We start from the raw sequence: 24,527 nt of genomic DNA, 5'->3' as shown, positions 1-24,527 counted from the left end.
TTCGTCATCCACTTGATACTGGGGCTGAGTGAATCACTTTCTAGACTGATTCACTGTTCCCTGATTCACAGTGCCCCGGGTGCATGTGGCACACATGAGTCATGTTATCAAATAGCTGATAGACTGGAGAAGACATAACACATAGTACACAGTTGGACGGGGTAGTCTTCTAACTAATAATTTTTTGGGCCACCTTTTCTCCATCCTGAGAAATAAATACAAAGACACTGATGTCCACAAAATTTACTTTTGATAGGAAAAAAACTGACTTCACTTGCCACTTAGTTTTACCCTTCATGTATCCAACAACAAAACACTAATTTATAAGTGGGATGTATTTATGCATAAAAAATATGGCATAACTGCTGCAAATATATGTGTAGTTTTGCAGATATAGCTACTGATTCACTGTGCCCCGTGATTCACCGTGCCCTGGTTTCCCCTACGTCTTTCAGGTGGGTGGCCAATCAAGTACTAACAGATACCTAAATGAGCTAATTACTTGTGGCAGAACAGGGAGTGATGGAGAATGTATTGGTTAGGTGGAATTTGAGGGCCGGGCTGTAAACCACTGATGTAGAACATTTGTGTCTGCTGGAGACTGAAGTGTATGATGCTCTGTTTGTCAGTCTACAGTCGGTACAGCTGTAGGATGTATGCTTGTCTTGATCATGAGATGAATTTACCTCTGACCACTAAATTGCAGTGGTTGTGGTTAATTATTTGAGCAAATCAGTGGATAATGTACTGTTAATTTCTTTCATTTATTACCTATTGCAATCACATTTGGAAGGATTTTAAAACATTCAGGACTATACACGTATTTCAGACTAATTCCAGTTGTTATTTTCTGTAAGTGAAATATGCCTTAATGTGACATGACTGTAGCCAGCAGATGTAGTAATGAGCAGTCAATAAACCTCAGTCTTGACATAAAGAGGTTTGAGTGGAAAGAGGTACACCCTTTGGGTGTTATCCTTCTTGTTCATGTGAGTTTTACTCCAAATGAACTGGAGATGTACATGGAGAATTGGGCACAGATGGCCTCAAGTCAGAGACCTTCTTGCTGAGATCCAAGCACACAAAACACTTCATTCTGGTGTGTGCGAAAACATAATGGAGCCGTCCTACTCATATTTTGTCTACTGCAACTCACTTATATTGTGTAAAATTCACAAATAATGCAACAAACTAATTAACAACTACTTCCAATTTTCTGGTCCTCATGCTCCAGTTCCTTCTCAGAGTTCACTCCTCTCCTGGCCATCACAATATTTTTGAATCATTGCAGTCATAGAAACAGATAAATGATCATAGTTTCTGTTGTTGACAGTGTATATTTAAGGTGGAAGTAAACTCATGCAAAAAAAAAAAAGAGAACTTTCAAACTTCACTCAGAAAAAGTAGGACATTAATTGAACCAAATCCATCACCTTTTTGCTGGGAAACTAGAATGTTAATCACTGCTATACCATACCATACCAAAAATAGGTTTATATAGTGGCAAGGGCTGCATACATGGTCATACGTAATCATGTCATACGCAATACGCAGTCATACGCAACTGTAAGCAGGACAAGGAATGTAACCATACGCCAATGTACACGAGCCTAGACAGGGACTACGCCAAATCTGTGGGATTTTTTGGCATACCTCATAGGCATCACAACACAACTGTATGCAAGCCCGGTGTGAAAGGGGCTTAACTCCAATTAAGAGTCAAGGGGAGAGGGGCTGAGTCTATCCCAGCAGTCACAGGGCCTGAGGCAGGGTACACCCTGGACAGGACACCAGTCTGTCACAGGGCCACACAGACAAAAAAAAAAAAAAACACATTCACACCTGCACGCAAACCTATGGACAATTTAAAGTTTTCATTCCACCTAACCTGCATGTCTTTGGATGTGGGAGAAAGCTGGAGCAACTGGAGGGAACCCATGCAGACACTGAGAGAACATGCAGACTCCACACAGACAGGGCAGGAAGTGATCCCACAACCTTCTTGCTGTGAGGCATCAGTGCTAAACACTAAGCCAGGTTCACTAGTCCTCACCTGTATCTATCAGATACAGGTGAGGACTAGGGAGGACTAGATACGGGTGAGGACTAGCCTATGTCTTTCCTGGCATCCATCCATCTGTGGGAGATGATGGTATAGTGTCCAGTTTGTTTCTTGCTTTTTGTTTGTTTTTTTATACACTTTTTCAATTAAATTTTCATTTATTTTATTTATATAGCACCAAATCACAACAAAGCTGCCACAAGTAAGGTCTAACCTTACCAACCCTTAGAGCAAGCACACAGGTGACAGTGGTAAGAAAAAACTCCCTCTGATGATTTGAGGAAGAAAACCTCAAGCAAACCATGCTACTGACACAATTGACAATACAAATATACAGAAAATTTTTGTCTTTTGTTTCTTCACCTACATGAATGACTTATCAGTCCAATGCGCGAGTGACAACCTCAGCTGCATTTGTTGCACGTGTACTGTGATGCCTGCTGAGGCTGCCGCTGTCACTCTTTCCTCTTAGCTTGTGGCTCAGCAAGACCTCGGTTCCTCTCCTGCTCAGCCCCCTGTGCACCTGTTCTGACAGGTGCCAGAGTGCACAATCCTCTGCACACTGCTCCCGCATGCTGACACTACACTACGTTTACATGCAGCCAATAACCCTTTCATAACCGGAATATTAGCAATAACCCGGTTGCGCACGGCCATGTAAACACCCGCAAAAACCCGAATATGCTCATATTCCGGTTTTTAAAAACCCGAATAAGACCCCTGGGTTACTCCTTTTCTAACCCGAATATCGGGTCATATAAATGCGCATTGGGAAATCCCCATAGAAAGGAACATTATTTTGTGTTCTGCGCATGTCCTATCCGCAAGTAATCTTGGTCTTTTGAGTACGGCAACTACTTGTATGTGGCACACGCAACCCACCGGACCCCACAGAAGCAGAGGACAGCGCATTGTGTTCTGCGTCCTTAACAGGTGGGCCAGTCGCGGCACCGGCTGACATCATGCGATTGCTCTCACTGCCTCCGATGCGCTTACTGAGTCTGCGGGCTTGGTAAATGCCGCAGCAGACCAATCACACCGCCCCCCTGTCTGCTGTGTGGAGCTGCGCCAACTCTGGCAACAGGTCCAGAGACTACGCTCGCTATTTTGATGCGGAGCGCTCCAGCATTTACGGAAAAATCCACAGCGCTGCAGGATCTTGGTATACCGCAGCCGCTGAGCTCCATGGCCATGATTTGGATTCTTTGCGGGTCCCGCATCCGTACGGAGGCAGTGAGCGAAGGGAGAGCACGCGCATTGTGTTCTGCGTGTGTCTGTTTCTAATCTTCTCGCCCAGAAGAAAAAAGAGTGTTTACACAGGAGAGAAAAGTGAGAAAATGTTAATGCCCATTTGAGAAAAGTGTATAAAGTGTGTAGTGAGGGGTTTTACAGCCTTAAAACATCTATAATAATTGTAAAAACTAACGCTGACTACTTTGCGGATTTCGCGTATTGCGGGTTATTTTTAGAACGCAACTCCCGTGATAAATGAGGGACCACTGTATTTCATTAGTATTGTGAAAGACATGAATATAATGTATTTTATTGATGGTAGAAAGCACCGAGATAGTGACATTTACAAGAAGGTGGCCGAAAAGTTACGCGAAGCAGGATTTGCACAAACGCCAGACTAAATCAAGCACCAGTGGAAGACGTCTATCGCTGTATAGATGGGAATATTCCAAATGATACCAATAACCACATATACAGGAGTAACTGTCTGCTTAAGCATGTAAACGGGTTATTCCTAATGATTCAGAAACCGGAATATTGACCTTAACCCGAATATTAACGGCATGTAAACGTAGCCACTGATGTTGCACATTTTCATGTACTTCTTGCAGACACCCTTGAAGCACAGGCGTGGTCAGCCAGCCAAATGAGTGCCCTCTGCCAACTCACCATACCGTAGAACTTTAGGAATGCGGCCCAGATCCATTCTCCTGATGTGGCCAAGCCAACGAAGGCGCCTTTCACCAAAAATGGTTAACATGCTGCTCATGTTGGCGCGTTCCAAGATCTCTGGTTAAAAATCTTGTCCTGCCATCCGATGTGCAGAATTAATCTAACGCACCTCAGATGGTAGCTGTTGAGCTTGTCTCATGTCTGGTGTTGACAGTCCATGCCTTACTACCATAGGGGAGTGTGCTGAGCATGCACGTCTGGAAGATGTGCGGGCTTGTCTTCTCAGTGAGGCTGGAGTTTCAGACTCTGTGGCTTAGTCTTGCCATAACTGCTGCCTTCACTATCCTGCTGTTTATCTCTGCATCAATGGAGAGTGAGTTAGAGATGGTTGACCCAAGGTATGTGAAGTGCTCCATGACTTCCAGGCTGTACCCATCAATGTCAATGTTAGGGGAAGTAACTGTGCCCTGCGCCATGACATTTGTCTTCTTCAGACTGATTGTCAGTCCGAACTCCTTGCACGTGTGAAAGAGGCAACTAACAAGCTGCTGCAGACCGTCTTCGGAGTGTGATGTCAAGGCTGCATTGTCGGCAAAGAGCATCTCACGGATGAGTACCTCCACAACCTTGGTCTTGGCGTGAAGTTGGGCGATGTTGAAGGTAAACATGCTTGGCCAAGGACTTTAGACACGCTAAGGCAACAAGGACAAAGGCCTTCCCAACAGTGCTGAGACGGGAGATGCCTCAATAATGATTGAAGTTGCTTCTGTCTCCTTTGTTCTTATACAAGGTGACAATGCTTGCATCTCACATGTTCTGGGGAATGTGTCCCTGTTCCCAGCAGGGGCAGAAAAGATTGTGCAGGTGTTTCAGCAGTGCAGCAGCTTTCCCACTTTTTATGACTTCTGATGGGATGTCATCACTTCCTCGGCCTTCCCACTAGCAAGGCAGTTGCTGGGTTTTTCCAAGCTCTTCCATGGTTGGTGGCGTGTCTAGCTCTTCCATAACTGGCAGATCTGGTATGTCCTTGAGGGCTGTGACAATGTTCTGCGTTGCATACAGGTTGAGATAGTACTCAACCCAGCACTGCAGCCGCTTCTCCTGGTCTGCGATGACTACGCCTGTCTTTGACTTGAGTGGGGCAGACTTGGAGGTGAATGGGCCTGTTGCCTTCTTGATGGTCTCATACATACCTCTTGCATCCCCAGTGTCAGCAGCAGTCTATATACAGCTGCAGAGGTTCAGCCAGTATGAGTTGGCGCAGTGCCGGGCAGTTTGCTGGGCTTTTCTCTTGGCAGCTTTGAGGGCTTCTAATGTGCTGTGACTGGGCACTGCCTTGTAGGCCAGGAGGGCTCTCCTCTTGGCCTCAGTCACAGGCTCCATTTCCTCCCAGTGGGCCTCATACCAGTCTGCATTTTTGTACTCCTTTTTCACATAGGTGTTTATGGCCAAGTTGTACACAGCATCTCGGACATGGGACCACTTGGACGTGTATCATCAGTGAGGGCTTCTTGCAACTGGCTGATGAACTGCTGCATTTTCTCTGAGCTGCCAACAAAGCAGGTGTTGATATGTGGGCAACCCTTCTTCTGTGGTGCAGCTTCCTTGGAGCTACACACACCTTGCTGGCCACTAGGGAGTGATCTGTATTGCAGTCTGCACTATGGTAGCTGCGGGTGAGGAGAACGCTGGCAAGGTCTGCACACCTGGTGATGACTAGATGCAACTGGTGCCAGTGGCGAGACTGTGGGTGTCTCCATGACACCTGGTGGATATCCTTGCATTTGAAGAGGGTGTTGGTCATGCATAGGCCATGATTGCAGCACAGCTCCATCAGTCGCTGGACATTGTCGTTGATCTTGCCCCTTCCGTAGACACCTAGGCAGGTGAACCAGGCTTTGTGATCAGCATCCACTCTGATGTTGAAGTCTCCTTGTAGGTAGAGGCCTTCTACGCTAGGAATCCCAAACATCACTTCGTCTAGAGACTTGTAGAACTGGTCTTTTTCCTCTGGGTTGGAGTAGAGGGTTGGAGCGTATGCACCGATGATGGTGGCTCGGCTTGAAGATGTTGAAAGCTGGAGGGCAAGAATTCTGATGGTGACTCAATGCACGCGACCAGGGTGTTGTTCACAGCAAAACCAACACCGTGCTGACGAGATTCATCCAAGGACTTCCCTTGCCAAAAGAAGGTGTACAGTAGTGTTCAGAATAATAGTAGTGCTATGTGACTAAAAAGATTAATCCAGGTTTTGAGTATATTTCTTATTGTTACATGGGAAACAAGGTACCAGTAGATTCAGTAGATTCTCACAAATCCAACAAGACCAAGCATTCATGATATGCATACTCTTAAGGCTATGAAATCGGGCTATTAGTAAAAAAAGTAGAAAAGGGGGTGTTCACAATAATATTAGTGTGGCATTCAGTCAGTGAGTTTGTCAATTTTGTGGAACAAACAGGTGTGAATCAGGTGTCCCCTATTTAAGGATGAAGCCAGCACCTGTTGAACATGCTTTTCTCTTTGAAAGCCTGAGGAAAATGGGACTTTCAAGACATTGTTCAGAAGAACAGCGTAGTTTGATTAACAAGTTGATTGGAGAGGGGAAAACATATACGCAGGTGCAAAAAAATTATAGGCTGTTCATCTACAATGATCTCCAATGCTTTAAAATGGACAAATAAACCAGCGATGCATGGAAGAAAACAACCATCAAAATGGATAGAAGAATAACCAGAATGGCAAAAGCTCACCCATTGATCAGCTCCAGGATGATCAAAGACAGTCTGGAGTTACCTGTAAGTGCTATGACAGTTAGAAGATGCCTGTGTGAAGCTAATTTATTTGCAAGAATCCTCCGCAAAGTCTCTCTGTTAAATAAAAGATGTTACAATTACAAAAGAGGTTACAATTTGCCAAAGAACACATCAACTGGCCTAAAGACAAATGGAGGAATATTTTGTGGACTGATGAGAGTAAAATTGTTCTTTTTGGGTCCAAGGGCCACATGAAGTTTGTGAGATAACCCCCCAAACTCTGATTTCAAGCCACAGTTCACAATGAAGACAGTGAAGCATGGTGGTGCAAGCATCATGATATGGGCATATTTCTCCTACTATGGTGTTGGGCCTATATATCGCATACCATGTATCATGGATCAGTTTGGATATGTCATAATACTTGAAGAGGTCATGTTGCCTTATGCTGAAGAGGACATGCCCTTGAAATGGGTGTTTCAACAAGACAATGACCCCAAGCACACTAGTAAATGAGCAAAATCTTGGTTCCAAACCAACAAAATTAATGCCTCGCAGATGTGAAGAAATCATGAAAAACTGTGGTTATACAACTAAATAGTAGTTTAGTGATTCACAGGATTGCTAAAAAAAAGCAGTTTGAACATAATAGTTGTGAGTTTGTAGCGTCAAAAGCAGATGCTACTATTACTGTGAACACCCCCTTTTCTACTTTTTTTTTTTACTAATAGTCCAATTTCATAGCCTTAAGAGTGTGCATATCATGAATGCTTGGTCTTGTTGGATTTGTGAGAATCTACTGGTACTTTGTTTCCCATGTAACAATAAGAAATATACTCAAAACCTGGATTAATCTTTTTAGTCACATAGCACTACTATTATTCTGAACACTACTGTAAATTGCTTCCTTGATGGTACCGCTGTCTGCCAGCTGAGTTTCCTGGAGGCAGGCAACATCAACATTTAGTCATGAGAGTTCCCTGTCAATGAGGGCAGTTTTGGGGGGGGGGCATCATCAGTTTGCTGCAGTGAAGCCAGGGCACATGGTCCTGACAAAACGAAGAGCTTTCTTCTTTTGTTCTTGTTGTCTGGTGCAGAATTTATGGCCTACCTTTCAAGGTTTACTCAAAGCTTCACACACCCAGTGGAGCAAGCAGGCCATGGTGAGACAGCAGTTTACTGGCTGGGAGCTGCCCAACTTGAGGCGGGCGATAGCTGTCTAATGAGATGCGATGATCGCTCTCACTATCAGAAGTGACCCCTGGCACTCATTTCCTTCACTAAACAAATGAGCTTACAACTGGTAAACTTCCACGTCTCATTTAGTGCTGCCATCTTGCAATGACACTGGAGTGTCCTTTCCAGTGGAGCTACAAAGCCTGGGCAGGCTAATATGGAAGATCCACTGTTGCCCATGCAGCAGGTTCCCCCTCTCCTCGCTGTCACTGTGGTCCAAAGGAAAGTTGTGATTGTGGAAATCTCGTTGTTGTAATGACAATGATAATAAAGCTATCCATCCATCCATCCATCCATGATTTACTCATGAAAGCCTTGTCCAAGACTGGATATGGCTGCAAGGCAGCAGAGGTTTGAGATCAGAGTTTCCTTCTCCTAAATCAGGGGTGCCCAAGTTTGGTCCTCGACATCTACCTTTCTGACACTCTTAGTTGTCTCACTGCTCCAACACAACTGAATCTAATGAAAGGCTCATTAAAAGCCTGCTAACGAGTCTTTCGTTGGATTCAGGATTGTTGAAACAGGGAGACAACTAGGAGTGTCAGGAAGGTAGATCTCGAGGACCGAACTTGAGCACCCCTGTCCTAGATGAAATGTCTTCCTAGGCTGATGAATTCCATCTACCCAAAGCCACTAGTTTTGAGGTGCCATCGCCCCTTCTTCTATCAGCCGATGCAGCTCCGCTGGGCTCAAAAGCTAAGCACATGAGCAGGCCAGGAGCTGGACTTCATTGCCAGAGGCTCATGCCATATGGGAGCGCTTTTTAGATAGTGGGAGCTTGTCCCCACTACCACCCCTGGCTGTAACAACCTTGGAACCATGTATGTCCTCCTCATCAACGGGAAAAGCTAATGACATTTCAAAATGAAATGCATCTAAACTGAATATAAAGCTAAATTTCTCATTACTGGTTTGCTTTGTTTGTGGTTATAAAGCAAGTCATTTTATCCATTTTGACCAGCAAGCTTAGGCCCCATTTCCATCAAGTTTTTGCATTGGTATCAGCGTACGTGTAAGCACTTGAATCACTTCTGTGAGGCATTTAAGCATTCCCACTAAGCTTTCGTGTCAGCGTCGAAGTCGGCATCAGACACAACTGATGTGCCCACTAGACTCTAAAAAATGAACCGCTGTCTCAATGACAAAAAGTGATGTAACAATTTGCATAGATTTTTTTTAAAGTTATTTCAACTTAACTAGAGACGTGTTGTGGCATTATCGCAGTTGAAGTTGAAATAAAATAACTTTAAAAAATTGATGCAAATGTTACATCAATTTTTCTCGTTGAGACAGCAGTTCTTCTCGACACACATTTGTCACATGGAAGCCCAAAGTCCACATGCCTGTTAATCAATAATATAGTAGTAGTAAACTATTCATGTGGTCAGAAAGTTTGTTCATCCTGCAGAAAAATGAGCAAATACAGTAGACACAGGAAAGCTAATTCAAGCTATAGACACAACCAGCTCTGTACGATAAAACTGAATTGTGATGTCAAAACAAACCTATGGGAAGCAATAAAAGCAGAACTTGGGGTGAACATAGGTGAATGCAATGCTGCGCCCAAGAGTTGATCTTGCAACTTTAGTTCTGGTTATGTGTATCCTGGTGAAATTAACACTGCACAGGATACAGTAAATATCTTTTGGGTTCTTTAATTCTGAATAAAATAAATTCGTTGTCTCTTATCAATAAAAAAAAGAATAATACAGCATTTTAAAATAAATAAAACCAGGGGATGGTCATTTAGACTCAGGGTTCCACTTTTCTTTCTTTATTTATTTTATTTTTTGCCCTGTAACACTAACGCCTTACCCCTGACACAAAACATGTGCTTTCTGAAGGATTCTGGTGTAAACTCGGTGCACTCACAAAATGTCCTCCAAACCTATCTTGTAGAAATACAGCGACAAACGGGTATGTCCGAAAAATATGACAGTGCACAAACCCTGCTGCTGCCAACAGTCCTCCGTGTTCCTCAGTAACATCTACTGGCAGCAGTCATGTTAAAACCCGAAGACATCAATATCTGACCAATTCTGCATGTTACGATCAGGAAGACGAGAGAGCATCCTAAATCTCATGGTCTCTTATGTGGCGCCCCAAAATCTTGCATGATCCAAGGGGGTATCCCAAATATAAAAGTGCCCCCTGGTGACGTTATCTGTAAACTGCATTATATTTTCCACCTGGTTACATTCTCCCCTGTGACAAAGTCAATGTCCTCATGACTTAATTCATACTCTTCACTTCACTTACAGCTTCTGTGAAGAACACAGCACCCATAATGCTCAATAACTGTGACAGTATGTCAGGACTCAAACTAATTGCATTACATGTTGACCTGAGGATGTGATAACGGTTTGAATGTACCCCAGCATTTGCTCTCTGGCTCCAATGAGGTGTTGGAGTGGGTGCAGTAACCTTAATATTCTTAGCTGATCTGCTGCGAGTCACAGGAACAGCTGCCCCTGGCTTAGACCCATGTTCAGTAATGGAAGGTTCCATAACCACAGACTCAGACTCTACAGGCTATGACACTTCACTGTTCTGACCAGAAACATCATCTCTTTGTCCGATTCTTCCCTGATCAAACCTTGCGTAGGAGGTGTCCTCTATCAGAACATACTCAGGATCTGACTCAGGACAGTCTGGAGTGACTTCTGTTGAAAGGGGTGACCGCTAACCTTCCTTTTTCTGGGTGCAGGAACTGGACCAACACAAGGACTAAGGTTTGCCCTGTGGACCCTTTTTGAGGGGACACCCTCCACTAGCTCAACTGTGTGTGCTGCCCCTGCACATCAACAACCCAATGCACAGCAGGACTCCAGACATCTTGAATTCTGTTTCTGCCTTGTGGCCAGTGACGTAGGTAAACATGCTGACCTACTTCAACGGGAGGACAATGGATCTTGTCCTCCTCAAACTCAAACCATTCCACAGCTTTTTGTTCGGCATGTCATCTGGCTCTGTCATGTGCCTCATTTAAACGTTCCTGATGAACCACTAGCCAGTTATGTTTTCTGTCCAGCATCTGCTCCGGGCATACCAACACATCCACAGAAAGGTGTGGGTGCACTCCAAACAGGAGATTTCATCCAAACTTTCACCACTTCTACTTGTAACTTCACTATTCCACCAGCCTCCCTCTCATTCATGCACATGTAGTCAGTCTGGCTCCTACTGATGTTCATTCCCCTGCTCTCCAGAGTATATCTACACCTCTCCAGGTTAGTCTCAAACAAACATCACAGTCTATGGAGACTCCTGTCTGATTTTGTCTGTCAACTTGTCCATCACCACTGCAGACAAGGAAGAGCTCAGAGCTGGGCCATGATGTAATAATTACATCCTACAGAAAATAAATAAATAAATAAATAAATAGAAAAAACATAGCTCAAAATGTTAGAATATTTAATTTAATTTAATGTTTGAGAAACTCACTATTTCTGCAGTATAAACACCACAAATCTCTCATTCTGTTTCAAAACACAGAACCACAATCATTGGGAAGACTGCTGACTTGACAGTCATCCAGAAGACACTTAATGACACACTCCACAAGGAAGGTAAACCTCAGAAGGTCATTGGTGAAAGGGCTGACTGTTAGAGTGCTGTTTCAAAGCATATTCATGGAAAGATGATTGGGAAAAGATGCTCAAACAGGGATGAACACAGCCTTGGAATGATTGTCAAGCAAAGCCAATTCAAGAACTTTGGGCAGTTTCACAGGGAGTAGACTGAGGCTAGAGTTAGTGCATCATGAGCTGCCATGCACAGACCTGGCGAAGGAAAGGAAATGGGCTTCAAGTGTTGCATTTCACGTGTCAAGCCACTGCTGATAGGACATCAGTCTATCGGAGGGCCACATATAGACAGACAGACACATTCATACCTACTGTCAATTTAAAGATTTCAATATACCCAACCTACATGTCTTTCGAAGTGGAAGGACGTCAGAGTACCTGGAGGGAACCCACGCAAACACAGGCAGAACATGCAAACTCCACACAGAAAAGACCAGGGGCCTCATGTACAAAGCGTGCATACACACAAAAACGTGGCGTACGTTCATCTCCACATCAGCGTTCAGATGTATCAAAAGTGAAATGACCATGGAAATGTGCGGTGTGTCATGCAAAAATCTTGGCTGACGTACGGACGTTTCTACAGCTATTGTTCCACGACACATTGAGGTGATGCTGGGAACCATTAATAGTGTGAAAACAAGAAGTCATCAGAATGATGTGCACATCAGAGACACACTTATGAACAATTAATGCACCCACGTGTTTGCAATTGTATGGATGGTCATCATAGGTGGGTCGAAGTCACTGTTGAGTCATCAATCTGCAAGTCCCAAGTCAAATCTCTAGTCAGTTTGCAAATATTTGGTGGTCATTATGACTTAAGACTTGAATTGGGACTTGCTGATTCATGATTTCAGAGTGACTTGATGGTGATTTCATCCCACCTCTGGTTGACATAAAAGTGTGCCCAGAATGATTTGTAAAATGGCGCTAAAAATGGCTGCGTTAGTATTGTTAGAGGACCTTGCATATGGTGTAATCCAACGTGACCATGTATTCAGATAACGCGAGGATTTACTTGTAAATGACGATAATTGGCTCATGAGCCAATTCTGATTACCAAGGCCACTGTTACTGGAGTTGTGCACAGGACTGCGGTGGCACAAAGCGCAATATGGTGAGGAACCAGGGGTTGTCTGTGTCCACACAGGTTCTGACCACGCTGGGCTTCCTGGCAACAGGGGCATTCCAGTGGGAGCCAGCCGATCGGTCAGGAGTGTGCCAGTCAACCTTGATCCGAGCCATGCCAGCTGTATAGGACGCAACCATCTGAATGTCATCCAGGTACATCACATTCCAACATTACAGCACAATTTGCAGCAAGAGCCGGTTTAGGCACCATCATATGATGAATTTTAAGAATAAGAAGAACTTTATTAATCCTGAAGGAAATTGTTTTGCTAGAGTGCCGAAACAGTAAACATTGCCTTTTTTTTTCAGTGAGATCAGTGAATACATGTTTATGCAAAATGACTGAAGACACTTGCACAAGATGTTGACAGTACTGCACATAGCTTTGAGTAACTGAAAACTCTGATCGTTATGTATTCATTCTGCAGAAGGGGGAGGAGTTATACAGTCTGATTGCCACAGATAGGAAGGACCTCCTGCGGCATTCTGTGGAGCACCTCGGTGGCCTCAGTCTTTGGCTGAAGGTGCTCTGACAGGACATCATTGTTTTTGTTACCTGGATTTGTTTGCCTGAATTTGTTTTTGTTAATAGGAAGCATTTTCATTCCATCAATTTTCAAACCATATGTGATGCATAAATTCATCTAACTAACATCGTGGCTAGGAGTCCTGGTTCAACACGACTCATTCATCCTGACTAACAGTGTGGTTGGGGCAGCCCAGTCTCACGATTTTTTCATGCTCCTGTCACGAGATGAGTGACATTTCCAGGACCCTTTATTTTTATTTTACTATTGAAACCCTAACCCCTTCTCCTAACCCTAACCATAACATCCCTTCCAGCTAACCCTAGACATAATCCCCACCAAAATCTCCTCCTCCCGTCTAACCCCATATTTTGTGCACCCGTCTGGTACGTGCATGATGAGTAAATAGTTTTTCCGCGTAACTGTTCTGAATGAAAACCAGCACAGGCACATTTGGGCATTTAAATATGTATTTTGTTGTTATTATTATTATTTTGTTTCTTGATAATGAAACTAGAGCTTCTTAACAGGCCCCCTGTGTTCAGTATTTGTCAATAAATGCATGTATAAATTTGTGATGTCACACACTGTCAGCTGCGGCACCACTCATGTTTAAATTCCATGTGTGTGCAGTGCACTGAGCCCACAAATGGAATGTGCGTGGATCCATACATATGCACACTTTGATACATCCAAATATTTTTGTGCCTGCTCCAGTTTTTCCAGGTTATGGTGTATGCCGTGTTTCAGTAGGAAATCCACGCAAGTGTTTGTACATGAGGCTCCAAGGTGGGAAGTGATCCCATGACTTTCTTGCTGAGAGGCAGCAAGTGCTAACCATAAAGCCACCGTGCAGTCCCCCCAAGCCAGTTATTGAATTTATAAGTGAACATACCTTTCAGAAGTTCATCATTTCTGTAGTATTAATCATCTTTTAAAACAAAGTAAAATTTAAAAAATAACATGAAACATTTTCATTTATATATAAATGAGTCTTGAACATAGCAAACCTTCACTTTCTGAAATACCCGACAAAAACTTTTGAGGTTTTTAATGATATAAGGCTTTATTCTTCTTCTTCTTATTATTATTATTATTAGAAGCACCTGTCAAAGCTAAGGGGCACAAAGGAATGTCTTCCTCTTCTTCCAGTCTGTGTCATTCAGTGGATATTGTCAGTTGTTGAAGGTGCCTGATGATCACAAAAGAAGAATTGCAATTCTTTTCTATATTCTCAAACACTTTTGTGACTATCAAAATATTCTGGTCATTATTCTGGGAAAACACTTCAGAAATTCATCTCCTTTTGTGGCCCATCAGCAAGCGCCTGGTGGCTGGGCTAGCCATGGAGCCCAATTGGGCACAGCCTGAAAAGGCAACGTGGACCTTCCATCTCCAACCTGTGAGCGCACCACCTTCAGGGGGAACCGCTGGTGTTGGGTGCGCTGTCCCATGGGTGGCAGGGAAAGTCGAGGGCCTCGACGGACCAGACCTGGATGGCAGGGACTAGCTCTGGGGTTTGGAACATCACCTCAAGGAGGAGCCAGAGCTTGTGCAGGAGGTGAAGTGATACCAAATACATCTGGTGGGCCTCGCCTCCATGCACAGCCTCGGCTCTGGAACCACTCTCCTTGATAGCTGTTGGACCTTATTCTTCTCTGGAGTAGCTCAGGGTGTGAGGAGCCAGGCGTGTAGGGATACTCACGTGTCCCCAGCTGAGGACCACTACACTTGAGTTTTGGCATCTCTTCAACATTGTGTTGAGGTCTGGGACAGTGCCTAAGGAGTGGCAAAGTGGGGTGGTAATCCCCATATTTAAAAAAAAAAGAAAAGCGGACCAGAGAGTGTGTGCCAATTCCAGGGGCATCACACTTCTCACCCTGCCTGGTAAAGTGTATTCCAGGGTGCAGGAAAGAAGGGGTTGACGATAGTCGAACATCTGATTGAAGTGGCACAATGCGGGTTCCATCCTGGTCGTGGAACAACCGACCAGCTCTTCACTTTCACAAGGATCCTGGAAGGGGCCTGGAAGTATGCCCATCCAGTCTACATGTGTTTTATGGACTTGGAGAAAGCATATGATTGAGTGCCCCAAGAGATACTGTGGGAGGTGCTGCGGGAGTATGGAGTGAGGGGGTCTCTTCTCAGGTCAATGCAATGTCTGTACTCACAAAGCGAGAGCTGTGTTCGGGTGCTCGGCAGTAAGTCAGACTTGTTTCCGGTGTGGGTTGGTATCTGCCAGGGCTGCGCCTTGTCACCAATCATGTTTGTGATATTCATGGACAGGATATCGAGGCATTGTTGGGGGGAGGAGGGTTTTCAGTTTGGTGGGCTCAGGGTCTCATCACTGCTTTCTGAAGATGATGTGGTCCTGTTGGCTTCATTGACTTGTGACCTCCAACACTCACTGGATTGGTTCGGAGCCAACTGTGAAGCAGCTGGGATGAGGATCAGCACCTCTAAATCTGAGTGCATGGTTCTTGGCAGGAAACAGATGGATTACCTACTTTGGGTAGGGAATATGGTCTTTCCCCAAGTGAAGGAGTTCAAGTACCTCAGGGTCTTGTTCATAAGTGAGGGGACAATGGAGCGTGAGATTGGATGGAGAATTGGTGCAGCAGGGGTGGTATTGCATTTGTTCTACCGTACTGTTGTGACAAAAAAGGAGCTGACCCAAAAGGCGAAGCTCTCGATCTACTGGTCAATCTTCAAATCAAAATCAAATAAATTTTATTTATATAGCGCCAAATCACAACAAACAGTTGCCCCAAGGCGGTTTATATTGTAAAGCTCTGTGTTGATAACTATTCATAAGATTCAGGCGGTTTTCAATGGCTTTCAGTTGAGTGAGTATCCGAGAAATTGTTTAACAGCTGGGCATGTTGAAACTTGTCCTGTAAGGCTTCCAACGGAGGTGTTTTGCTGTGTCGCCGCGCGATGAGCGGCTGGGTGCCGACGCACGAATCCGTCCGCACGTCTTTCATTACAAAATCTCCTTTAACAGTGGAATGTCCAGATAAACTGCTGATCCCAGCCTCTTCTGAAACTTCTCTGTTCTTTCACGACGTCCTGGGTCAACAGAGGCTTAAATTTGGAAGTTTTCAGCTCGAAACAGGCTGACGACGCCGTCCGGTGCCGTGGGCTGTCCTTAAAGCGATAGTAACACTCCTTAATCTCTCATCAGCCGTTAAAATTTTCACCGAAAACTGTCTGAATTTCTCGAATGGTGTCCCCTTGGATGTGCCTTACAGTTTCTGAAAAAATTTTGATCAAGCAAAACACCAGTCTCTCAGCAAGTAGTCAGACAAAGGAATTCCGACGGGAGGGGTGGACCAGTGCTAACTCAAAGCCTGCCCACAGGCGAATGACGCAACCGACAGGCGTGAAAAAAACTCACGCATGCGCACGAGGATTCAACCTTGTCTGATGTAATCGCACGTGATTCAAATCCATATAGTTTTTGAAAAAAATAAAAAGGTCGGTTTCTTTTCTAATAGACCTCATAAATGCATGAATTAGTTTTTTTCATCACTCTGAGACAAGACCTTTCTAATTTTAGAGATATTGCGCAAATGCAAAAAAACAGTCCTACATATTTGCTGAATATGCGCATTGAAGGACATATCCTGATAAAAAATGACTCCAAGATTTCTCACAGTATTACTGGAGGTCAGGATAATGCCATCCAGAGTAAGGATGTGGTTAGACACCATGTTTCTAAGATTTGTGGGGCCAAGTACAATAACTTCAGTTTTATCTGAATTTAAAAGCAGGAAATTAGAAGTCATCCATGTCTTTATGTCTGAAAGACATTCCTGCAGTTTAACTAATTGGTGTGTGTCCTCTGGCTTCATGGATAGATAAAGCTGGGTATCATCTGCATAACAGTGAAAATTTAAGCAATGCTTTCTAATAATACTGCCTAAGGGAAGCATGTATAAAGTGAATAAAATCGGTCCTAGCACAGAACCTTGTGGAACTCCATAATTAACCTTAGTCCATGAAGAAGACTCCCCATTTACATGAACAAATTGTAATCTATTAGATAAATATGATTCAAACCACTGCAGTGCAGTGCCTTTAATACCTATGGCACGCTCTAATCTCTGTAATAAAATTTTATGGTCAACAGTATCAAAACCTGCACTGAGGTCTAACAGGACGAGCACAGAGAGGAGTCCACTGTCTGGGGCCATAAGATCATTTGTAACCTTCACTAAGGCTGTTTCTGTACTATGATGAATTCTGAAACCTGACTGAAACTCTTCAAATAGACCATTCCTCTGCAGATGCTCAGTTAGCTGTTTTACAACTACCCTTTCAAGAATTTTTGAGAGAAAAGGAAGGCTGGAGATTGGCCTATAATTAGCTAAGATAGCTGGGTCAAGTGATGGCTTTTTAAGTAATGGCTTAATTACTGCCACCTTAAAAGCCTGTGGTACATAGCCAACTAATAAAGATAGATTGATCATATTTAAGATCAAAGCATTAATTAATGGTAGGGCTTCCTTGAGCAGCCTGGTAGGAATGGGGTCTAATAGACATGTTGATGGTCTGGAGGAAGTGACTAATGAAAGTAACTCAGACAGAACAATTGGCGAGAAAGAGTCTAACCAAACACCAGCATTACCGAAAGCAGCTGAACATAAAGATATGTCTTTGGGATAGTTATGAATATTTTTTCTCTAATAGTTAAAATTTTATTTGCAAAGAAAGTCATGAAGTCATTACTAGTTAAAGTTAAAGGAATACTCGGCTCAATAGAGCTCTGACTCTTTGTCAGCCTGGCTACAGTGCTGAAAAGAAACCTGGGGTTGTTCTTATTTTTTTCAATTAGTGATGAATAGTAAGATGTCCTAGCTTTACGGAGGGCTTTTTTATAGAGCAACAGACTTTTTCCAGGCTAAATGAAGACCTTCTAAATTAGTGAGACGCCATTTCCTCTCCAGCTTATGGGTTATCTGCTTTAACCTGCGAGTTTGTGGGTTATACCATGGAGTCAGGCACTTCTGATTTAAGGCTCTCTTTTTCAGAGGAGCTACAGCATCCAAAGTTGTGCTCAATGAGGATGTAAAGCTATTGATGAGATAATCTATCTCACTCACAGAGTTTAGGTAGCTACTCTGCACTGTGTCAGTATATGGCATTGAAGAACATAAAGAAGGAATCATATCCTTAAACCTAGTTACAGCGCTTTCAGAAAGACCTACTGTAATGAAACTTATTCCCCACTGCTGGGTAGTCCATTAAAGTAAAAGTAAATGTTATTAAGAAATGATCAGACAAAAAGGGGTTTTCAGGGAATACTGTTAAGTCTTCAATTTCTATGCCATATGTCAGAACAAGATCTAAAGAGTGGTTAAAGTGGTGGGTGGGCTCATTTACATTTTGAGCGAAGCCAACTCAGTCTAGTAATAGATTAAATGCAGTGTTGAGACTGTCATTCTCAGCATCTATGTGGATGTTAAAATCACCCACTATAATTATCTTATCTGAGCTAAGCACTAAGTCAGACAAAAGGTCTGAAAAATCACAAAGAAACTCACAGTAACGACCAGGTGGACGATAGATAATAACAAATAAAACTGGTTTTTGAGACTTCCAATTTGGATGGACAAGACTAAGAGTCAAGCTTTCAAATGAATTAAAGCTCTGTGTTGTGAGTTTCTCGAATGGTGTCCACTTCGATGTGCCTCTCAGTTTTTGAAAAAATTTTGATCAAGCAAAGCGCCAGTCTTTCAGGAAGTTCTCAGACAAAGAGATTGCGACGGGAGGGGTGGACCACTCGTCACTCAAAGCCAGCCCACAGGCGAATGACGTAACCGACAGGCGTGAAAAAACTCACGCATGCGCACGAGGGTTCAAGGTTGGCTGATGTAATCGCACGTGATTCAAATCCATATAGTTTTTGAAAAAAATAAAAAGGTACGTTACTTTATTGACAGACCTCATTTGTCTGCCTGTTCCAGTATTAGTTCTGTCATGGTGTTTAATTTCTTATTATTCTCTGAGCAGTTTTATATATTTTATTTCCGGTCTGATTTTCTGTCCTGATTAAGTCTCTCGCCAGTTCATGTTTAGTCTAGTCTCTTGTTCATGTCTGATTCCTGTTAACGGAAATATGATTCAGTTGTAGCTCAGTTTTGTTTTTTGCCTCTTGTTCGCACTTGTCTCACGCCCAGTTATTTATGTTCACTTCACATCCTGCACCTGTCATGTTTTTCTCACTTTAACTCTGTCTGCTTTGTCTTCTTTCACTCACACTCTGTGCACCTGTTCACATATCTTTGTCTTTTCATCACTCCACCTTGTGTTGTCCTCCCTCACTGTCTTGCACTATGAAGTATCTTTGTTCACTAGTCACTCCCCCTTCTTGATTCTTCCTCACGTGCACCTAGTTAACTCCTGTCTTATTTAATCTCCACCCAGCCACCACACCCTTGCTCGTTTGTTGTCTTTGTACACTCACCAGCGCTTTGTCTAGTCCTGTTTTTGCCGTGTATCCAGATCATGCTTTGTGTTTTTTGACTGCGCCTTTTGCCTCGCCCATGATGTCTGTGTCTGCTCGTGCCTTTGAACCCTGCTTGCCCATGACTGCGTTTTTGCCTGACCCTGTTTGTGCTTCTGCCTCGCTGACTATCACCTGTGTACCGAACCAGAGCCTGAATTAAAGACCATGAGTACTTCTACATCCAGTAGTCCGAGAGTTTGCATTTTGGGTCCAAACACTTCGGGAGCCTGGCACCAGCCGGGCGTGACATCAACGCCCATTGTTCAGTGTTGTTAGCTAATATCTGTATTTTATCCAAAAATATTAGTCCTATTAACAGCCCGTTTTGGCGGCGTTCATCCTTGACCCAGAATACATAGCATATCGAAAGGTAAATGTCAGCTCTCTCCAGTTTGTCTGTGATTGAAGTTATATTTATATATATATATATATATATATATATATATATATATATATATATACACACACACACACACATATGCAGAGCTTTTTCTCTTTTCTGCATTCTGCCCCAAGCAGGTGCTTTTATTTTTACACACCCACAAACAGAGACAGTGGTGGAAGATATCAAACGCACTACAGTTTTCACTCATGGTGATGCCAACATGACATTTAACTAAACTGACTAAACCATTTGAACTACAAAACCTAACACTGTTAAACTCAACATGAACCACAATAACATTTAAAATTTCCGAAACTTCCTAATATCACTAATTTCTCAAAAAATATTAGTCCTATCAATGTTCCATCTTCGCAGTGTTTATCCTTGACCAAAAATACATAAGCATACAAAATGGCAAATGTCAGTTCTCCTCAGTTTCTCTGTGATCAAAGACATACACATGCACGCACACAGAAGCTGCATGGCTATTATAATATAGATAAAAATATTGTGTCTAAACAAACAATTACACTGAGTGCTACAAAAGAAGAAAATATACCATTGTTTTGATTGTCTCTGCAACAGTTGGGGGGAACTTAAATTACAGTATTTTATTGGAATATTTACAAAAACAGTGTGCAACATATTGTCATGTTCTCTGCTGTTTTTGGGATTTTTATTTATTTTGTCACACCTGTCCTGTGTGTGTGTGTGTGTGTGTGTGTGTGTGTGTGTGTGTGTGTGTGTGTGTGTGTGTGTGTGTGTGTGTGTGTGTGTGTGTGTGTGTGTGTGTGTGTGTGTGTGTGTCTGCTGTCAATTGAGATTTAGGGCTTTATGTGTTATCATAGACCTAGGGTTATTTCTTGCATCCATGGCTTCACAGATTATTTTCTCATTGAGTTTTTTTGTTATTTCTTAGTGTGTATTTATCTGGTCTGCTTCTCACCTGCCGTCTGTTTCGTTCATCTTTTCCCACCTGGCCTCTTGTTTCACGTCTGCTGTCCACTCTGCTTTTTTCTTCAGTTCATGCCTCTTGTTTTGGTTGTCTTGTATTTTCAGTATATGCATTTCGTTTTTCTGATTATTCTGTTTTTTGTTCTTGCCAGTTTTTATTTCTTTGTAAGTTCTGTTACGTGTTATGAACCAGTCTGTGTGAGAGAGTGTGGGCATGTCCCGGCTGTCAGCAGCATGACTGGTGATCGCGTCTGCCTTCTTGCTCTGTCGGTGCGAGTCTCGTGTGTGTGTGTGTGTGTGTGTGTGTGTGTGTGTGTGTGTGTGTGTGTGTGTGTGTGTGTGTGTGTGTGTGTGTGTGTGTGTGTGTGTGTGTGTGTGTGTGTGTGTGTGCGCTTGCAGGGATTGCTTGCGCTCCTGTTGTGTGGGTGTGCTTGTCCTCGGTGTGTGTGTGAGCGAGTGGTCTAGTCATCTGGGTTCTTATTCTGTTTCCGGGTTCGCGTTTATGCCCGTTGTCAGGGCTCTGCTCCTCACGGTGTTCTACATCAGCGACTTGCAGAATACTCAGTCTGCATGCGGCAAACAATGTTACAACAGTCTATTAAAAGACCCAACAGCATTCCAGTTCATGGTTTCCACCAACCTTACCATCTTTAGTGTAGCCTACATGTTCTACATTGTAGGCTACACTACACAAAGAATTGTCAAAAGAGTAAATTGTTGTATACTGTGCTCTCTCAAAATACTGATTTAGCAGAATCACATCTGTTTCTCCTCATATCAAAAATTACATCAACAATAATGACATATCTAGTGTGTGTCTTGTGTGAATTTGTGGCAAGAAAATAATTGTGCTGAATGTAACATACCCACATGAGAAGTAGTACTGGTAGGATCCAGCCACAATTAAATCCAGACTGCAGTACTTATCACAGTCGTCCTTCCTGCCACTCGGGTACATCCATTCCAAAAGATGGAAGCTGAGGCAATCAAATCTGTGACCTTTGATAGGATAGTTGGTGTAGATTTGGACAACCTTTCCCTGGAGGGTGGGGCCAAGACGGAACTGCAGCTCAAAGCCTAATGAGAGGGGGAAAGTGAGGCCAGTAAGTGTATTGGTTAACCTTTATATGGCACCTATAAGTGGAATTATTTACTGTTTATATAAGAAATGTCCAGTTGACCAACTGATGTATCCAGTTGTAGGAAAGAATGTAAAGGGAAAAGGTAACATAAAAAGTACTATAGTATGAAGCAGTATAACTGGTGATGCAACAGAAGAAAGTTGAATGATGCTTTGTTTCTCCAATTACATTTACAACTGTCATGGGCATATTGGTGGTTTCCCTCACTAGTCTCATCCAGCATGGTAGTTTTTGAGACCTACATACTTCAGACAGCTTTACATCAAGGTTTTTTGTTTGTTTGTTTTTGTTAATGTATTTGTTAATCACTAATGTCAGCAGAGTCCAATACATATTCGGGGACTTGAAAAAGTTCATGAAAACTGGCTGTGAAAGTGATCATTTGTTGAAAATTCATTAAACTGTACCAGTAGCAGTCAAGATACCCACACTGCAACAAATTTTCAATTTATTTTACAGTAGCTCGAGTTGCTAGTAGGTTACTGTTGTTCTACTGTGCCACTGTAACATACAACAGTTTATTACTGTAAAATGATTAAAGTACTATCCACTTGTTTTACACTGGATGCCCTTCCTGTCACAACTCCACATTACATACAAATTGGGCAGGGATGGCCTTGAAGCAGGAACCTTCTATGCAGGCAACAAGCATATTTAACTTCTTGGCTCCCACCCCATCCTATTGATATAGCCTACTCAATGTTTTTTTTAATTCTTCATTTAACATCCAGAGTTTTGAAAATATCAAGTCTGTTTAGAACCGAGTAGGCTACATCAATAGGCTAAACCACATGAGTTAAGTTGACCAATACAATTTATTGCACAGTGCCTTGTGATGCATACAGTTGGTGCACTTCCCTCCCAAGCAGAATGCCTTTAGTTGATGGCCAGACAGAAATTCAGATCAGCAATATGTGAGGAAGCATCAGTAATGATACTATGACCATGTGTTGTTTTCCTGAGCATGATGCAGCTCACAGGTTCCTCAGTATTAAACACCCCAACAAGTGTACAAGGTCAAGGGGACACCCACTTGTCACCTGGCTGTGGCAGATGAATGGGTACATTCAGTACATAATGATGGACTGCTGGTCTGCCATGAGCACATGCTTGCTTGACGTCCTGATTGCCCCCCCAGGTACTGTATCATACAGTATTTGTATATGCTTAGAGAATTAAGAAGCGCTATTACAAACAACTTACTGAGGTTTTCCAGTGTGAATAAAACCCAGTTGACTTGATCACATTCCATGTCATATTCACTTAGTTCTTTTCAGCTCTGAGGGTGGTAAATTAAGAAATCTGGCAAGCGACGTCCAACGTTCTGACAAAGCTACAAAATCAGTATACAATACAGCTATGTTGATGGGTTCTTTATCGGTGGAAGAATCATAATGCTGCTCACTGATTGTCCAACAAAGGTAAAATTTCCAGGCAGGTCCTATAACTGTGCAGTACTTTGATAAAGGTTCTGGGTTGATCCTACCTTGCTCCAGGCGGAACAGAGTTGGCTCCGGTCTGTCCATGTCACTGAGCAACAGTGGCTCTGTCAGCTGTCATCAGTAGGATATCCTGCTCGATTTAGGCTGCCATCAGCATAGAAGGAGAGCGCACTGACAGAGGGTGGTAACATGATGCAGCTCAGCGCTGAACACCACTAAAACCAGGAATGGATTTCCTTCCTTCCTTCCTTTTAAACTTAATTAATGCCTGCCTTTATTAGTAGATCAGGCAACTGAGTTGTTCAGAAGCTGGATGACAAATATGTAAAAATGGATTTGGTTCCTACCAAAGCGAGCTGCCTCTGTTCTTGGACAAGACACTTTGGGGCTGATTTACTAAATGTGTGCAAATACCTTTCCACTTGCAAATACACTTTCATGCTGAGTTACTATCAGTGCAAAATAAGGACTGCATCTTTCAAATGCACAAAATAGTGTATACTGTCCATTTAGCACATTCACCTTCATGAATTTGGAGTTTGTCCACCCAAGTGCGCAAAAAAAGTGGGAACATGTAAGTAAGTGTATTTTCCCTGTGAATTTGAAGACCATGGCAGTAATAGGACTGGACTTATGTTGAGCGCAGATGAAGCCTCCCCTGATGGCTCCCTTGACGACTCTCTCCTGATGACGTGAATGACTCATTACCATGAACAAAAGACTGAAACTGCTTTGACCTGAGTACCACATTGTAAACAGGGGACAAAGCATGTCTGAGACCCGCTCCGCGGTTAAGGCTGGGTTTCAACTGTTTTACAAAGAATGCTTCCTTGACACCTCTCTCAAACCATTACACAGACAGAAAAGGATGTGCTCACCAAAGGAC

General features: G+C 43.1%; 1 protein-coding gene across 2 annotated transcripts in view; it reads right to left on the bottom strand.

The window, feature by feature from the left end:
- The window catches only part of LOC117512550 (glycogen debranching enzyme-like), a 279,336-nt gene extending 255,563 nt beyond the window's left edge, over positions 1–23,773 (bottom strand). For both annotated transcript variants that reach the window (XR_004561327.1, XM_034172666.1), the window contains exons 1-2: positions 23,686–23,773; positions 21,924–22,134 (exon numbers count right to left, since the gene is read on the bottom strand). Coding sequence is in view for 1 of the 2 variants with exons in the window: in XM_034172666.1 (XP_034028557.1) it covers positions 21,924–22,134; positions 23,686–23,725 (251 nt within the window). In the remaining variant the exon portion in view is untranslated. The remainder of the gene's footprint in view (positions 1–21,923; positions 22,135–23,685) is intronic.
- Positions 23,774–24,527: the final 754 nt, after the last annotated feature.

Source organism: Thalassophryne amazonica, chromosome 1, assembly GCF_902500255.1.
Source record: "Thalassophryne amazonica chromosome 1, fThaAma1.1, whole genome shotgun sequence".
In the NCBI taxonomy this organism is placed as follows: Eukaryota; Metazoa; Chordata; class Actinopteri; order Batrachoidiformes; family Batrachoididae; genus Thalassophryne; species Thalassophryne amazonica.
This window is presented reverse-complemented; position numbering and strand designations above follow the sequence as displayed.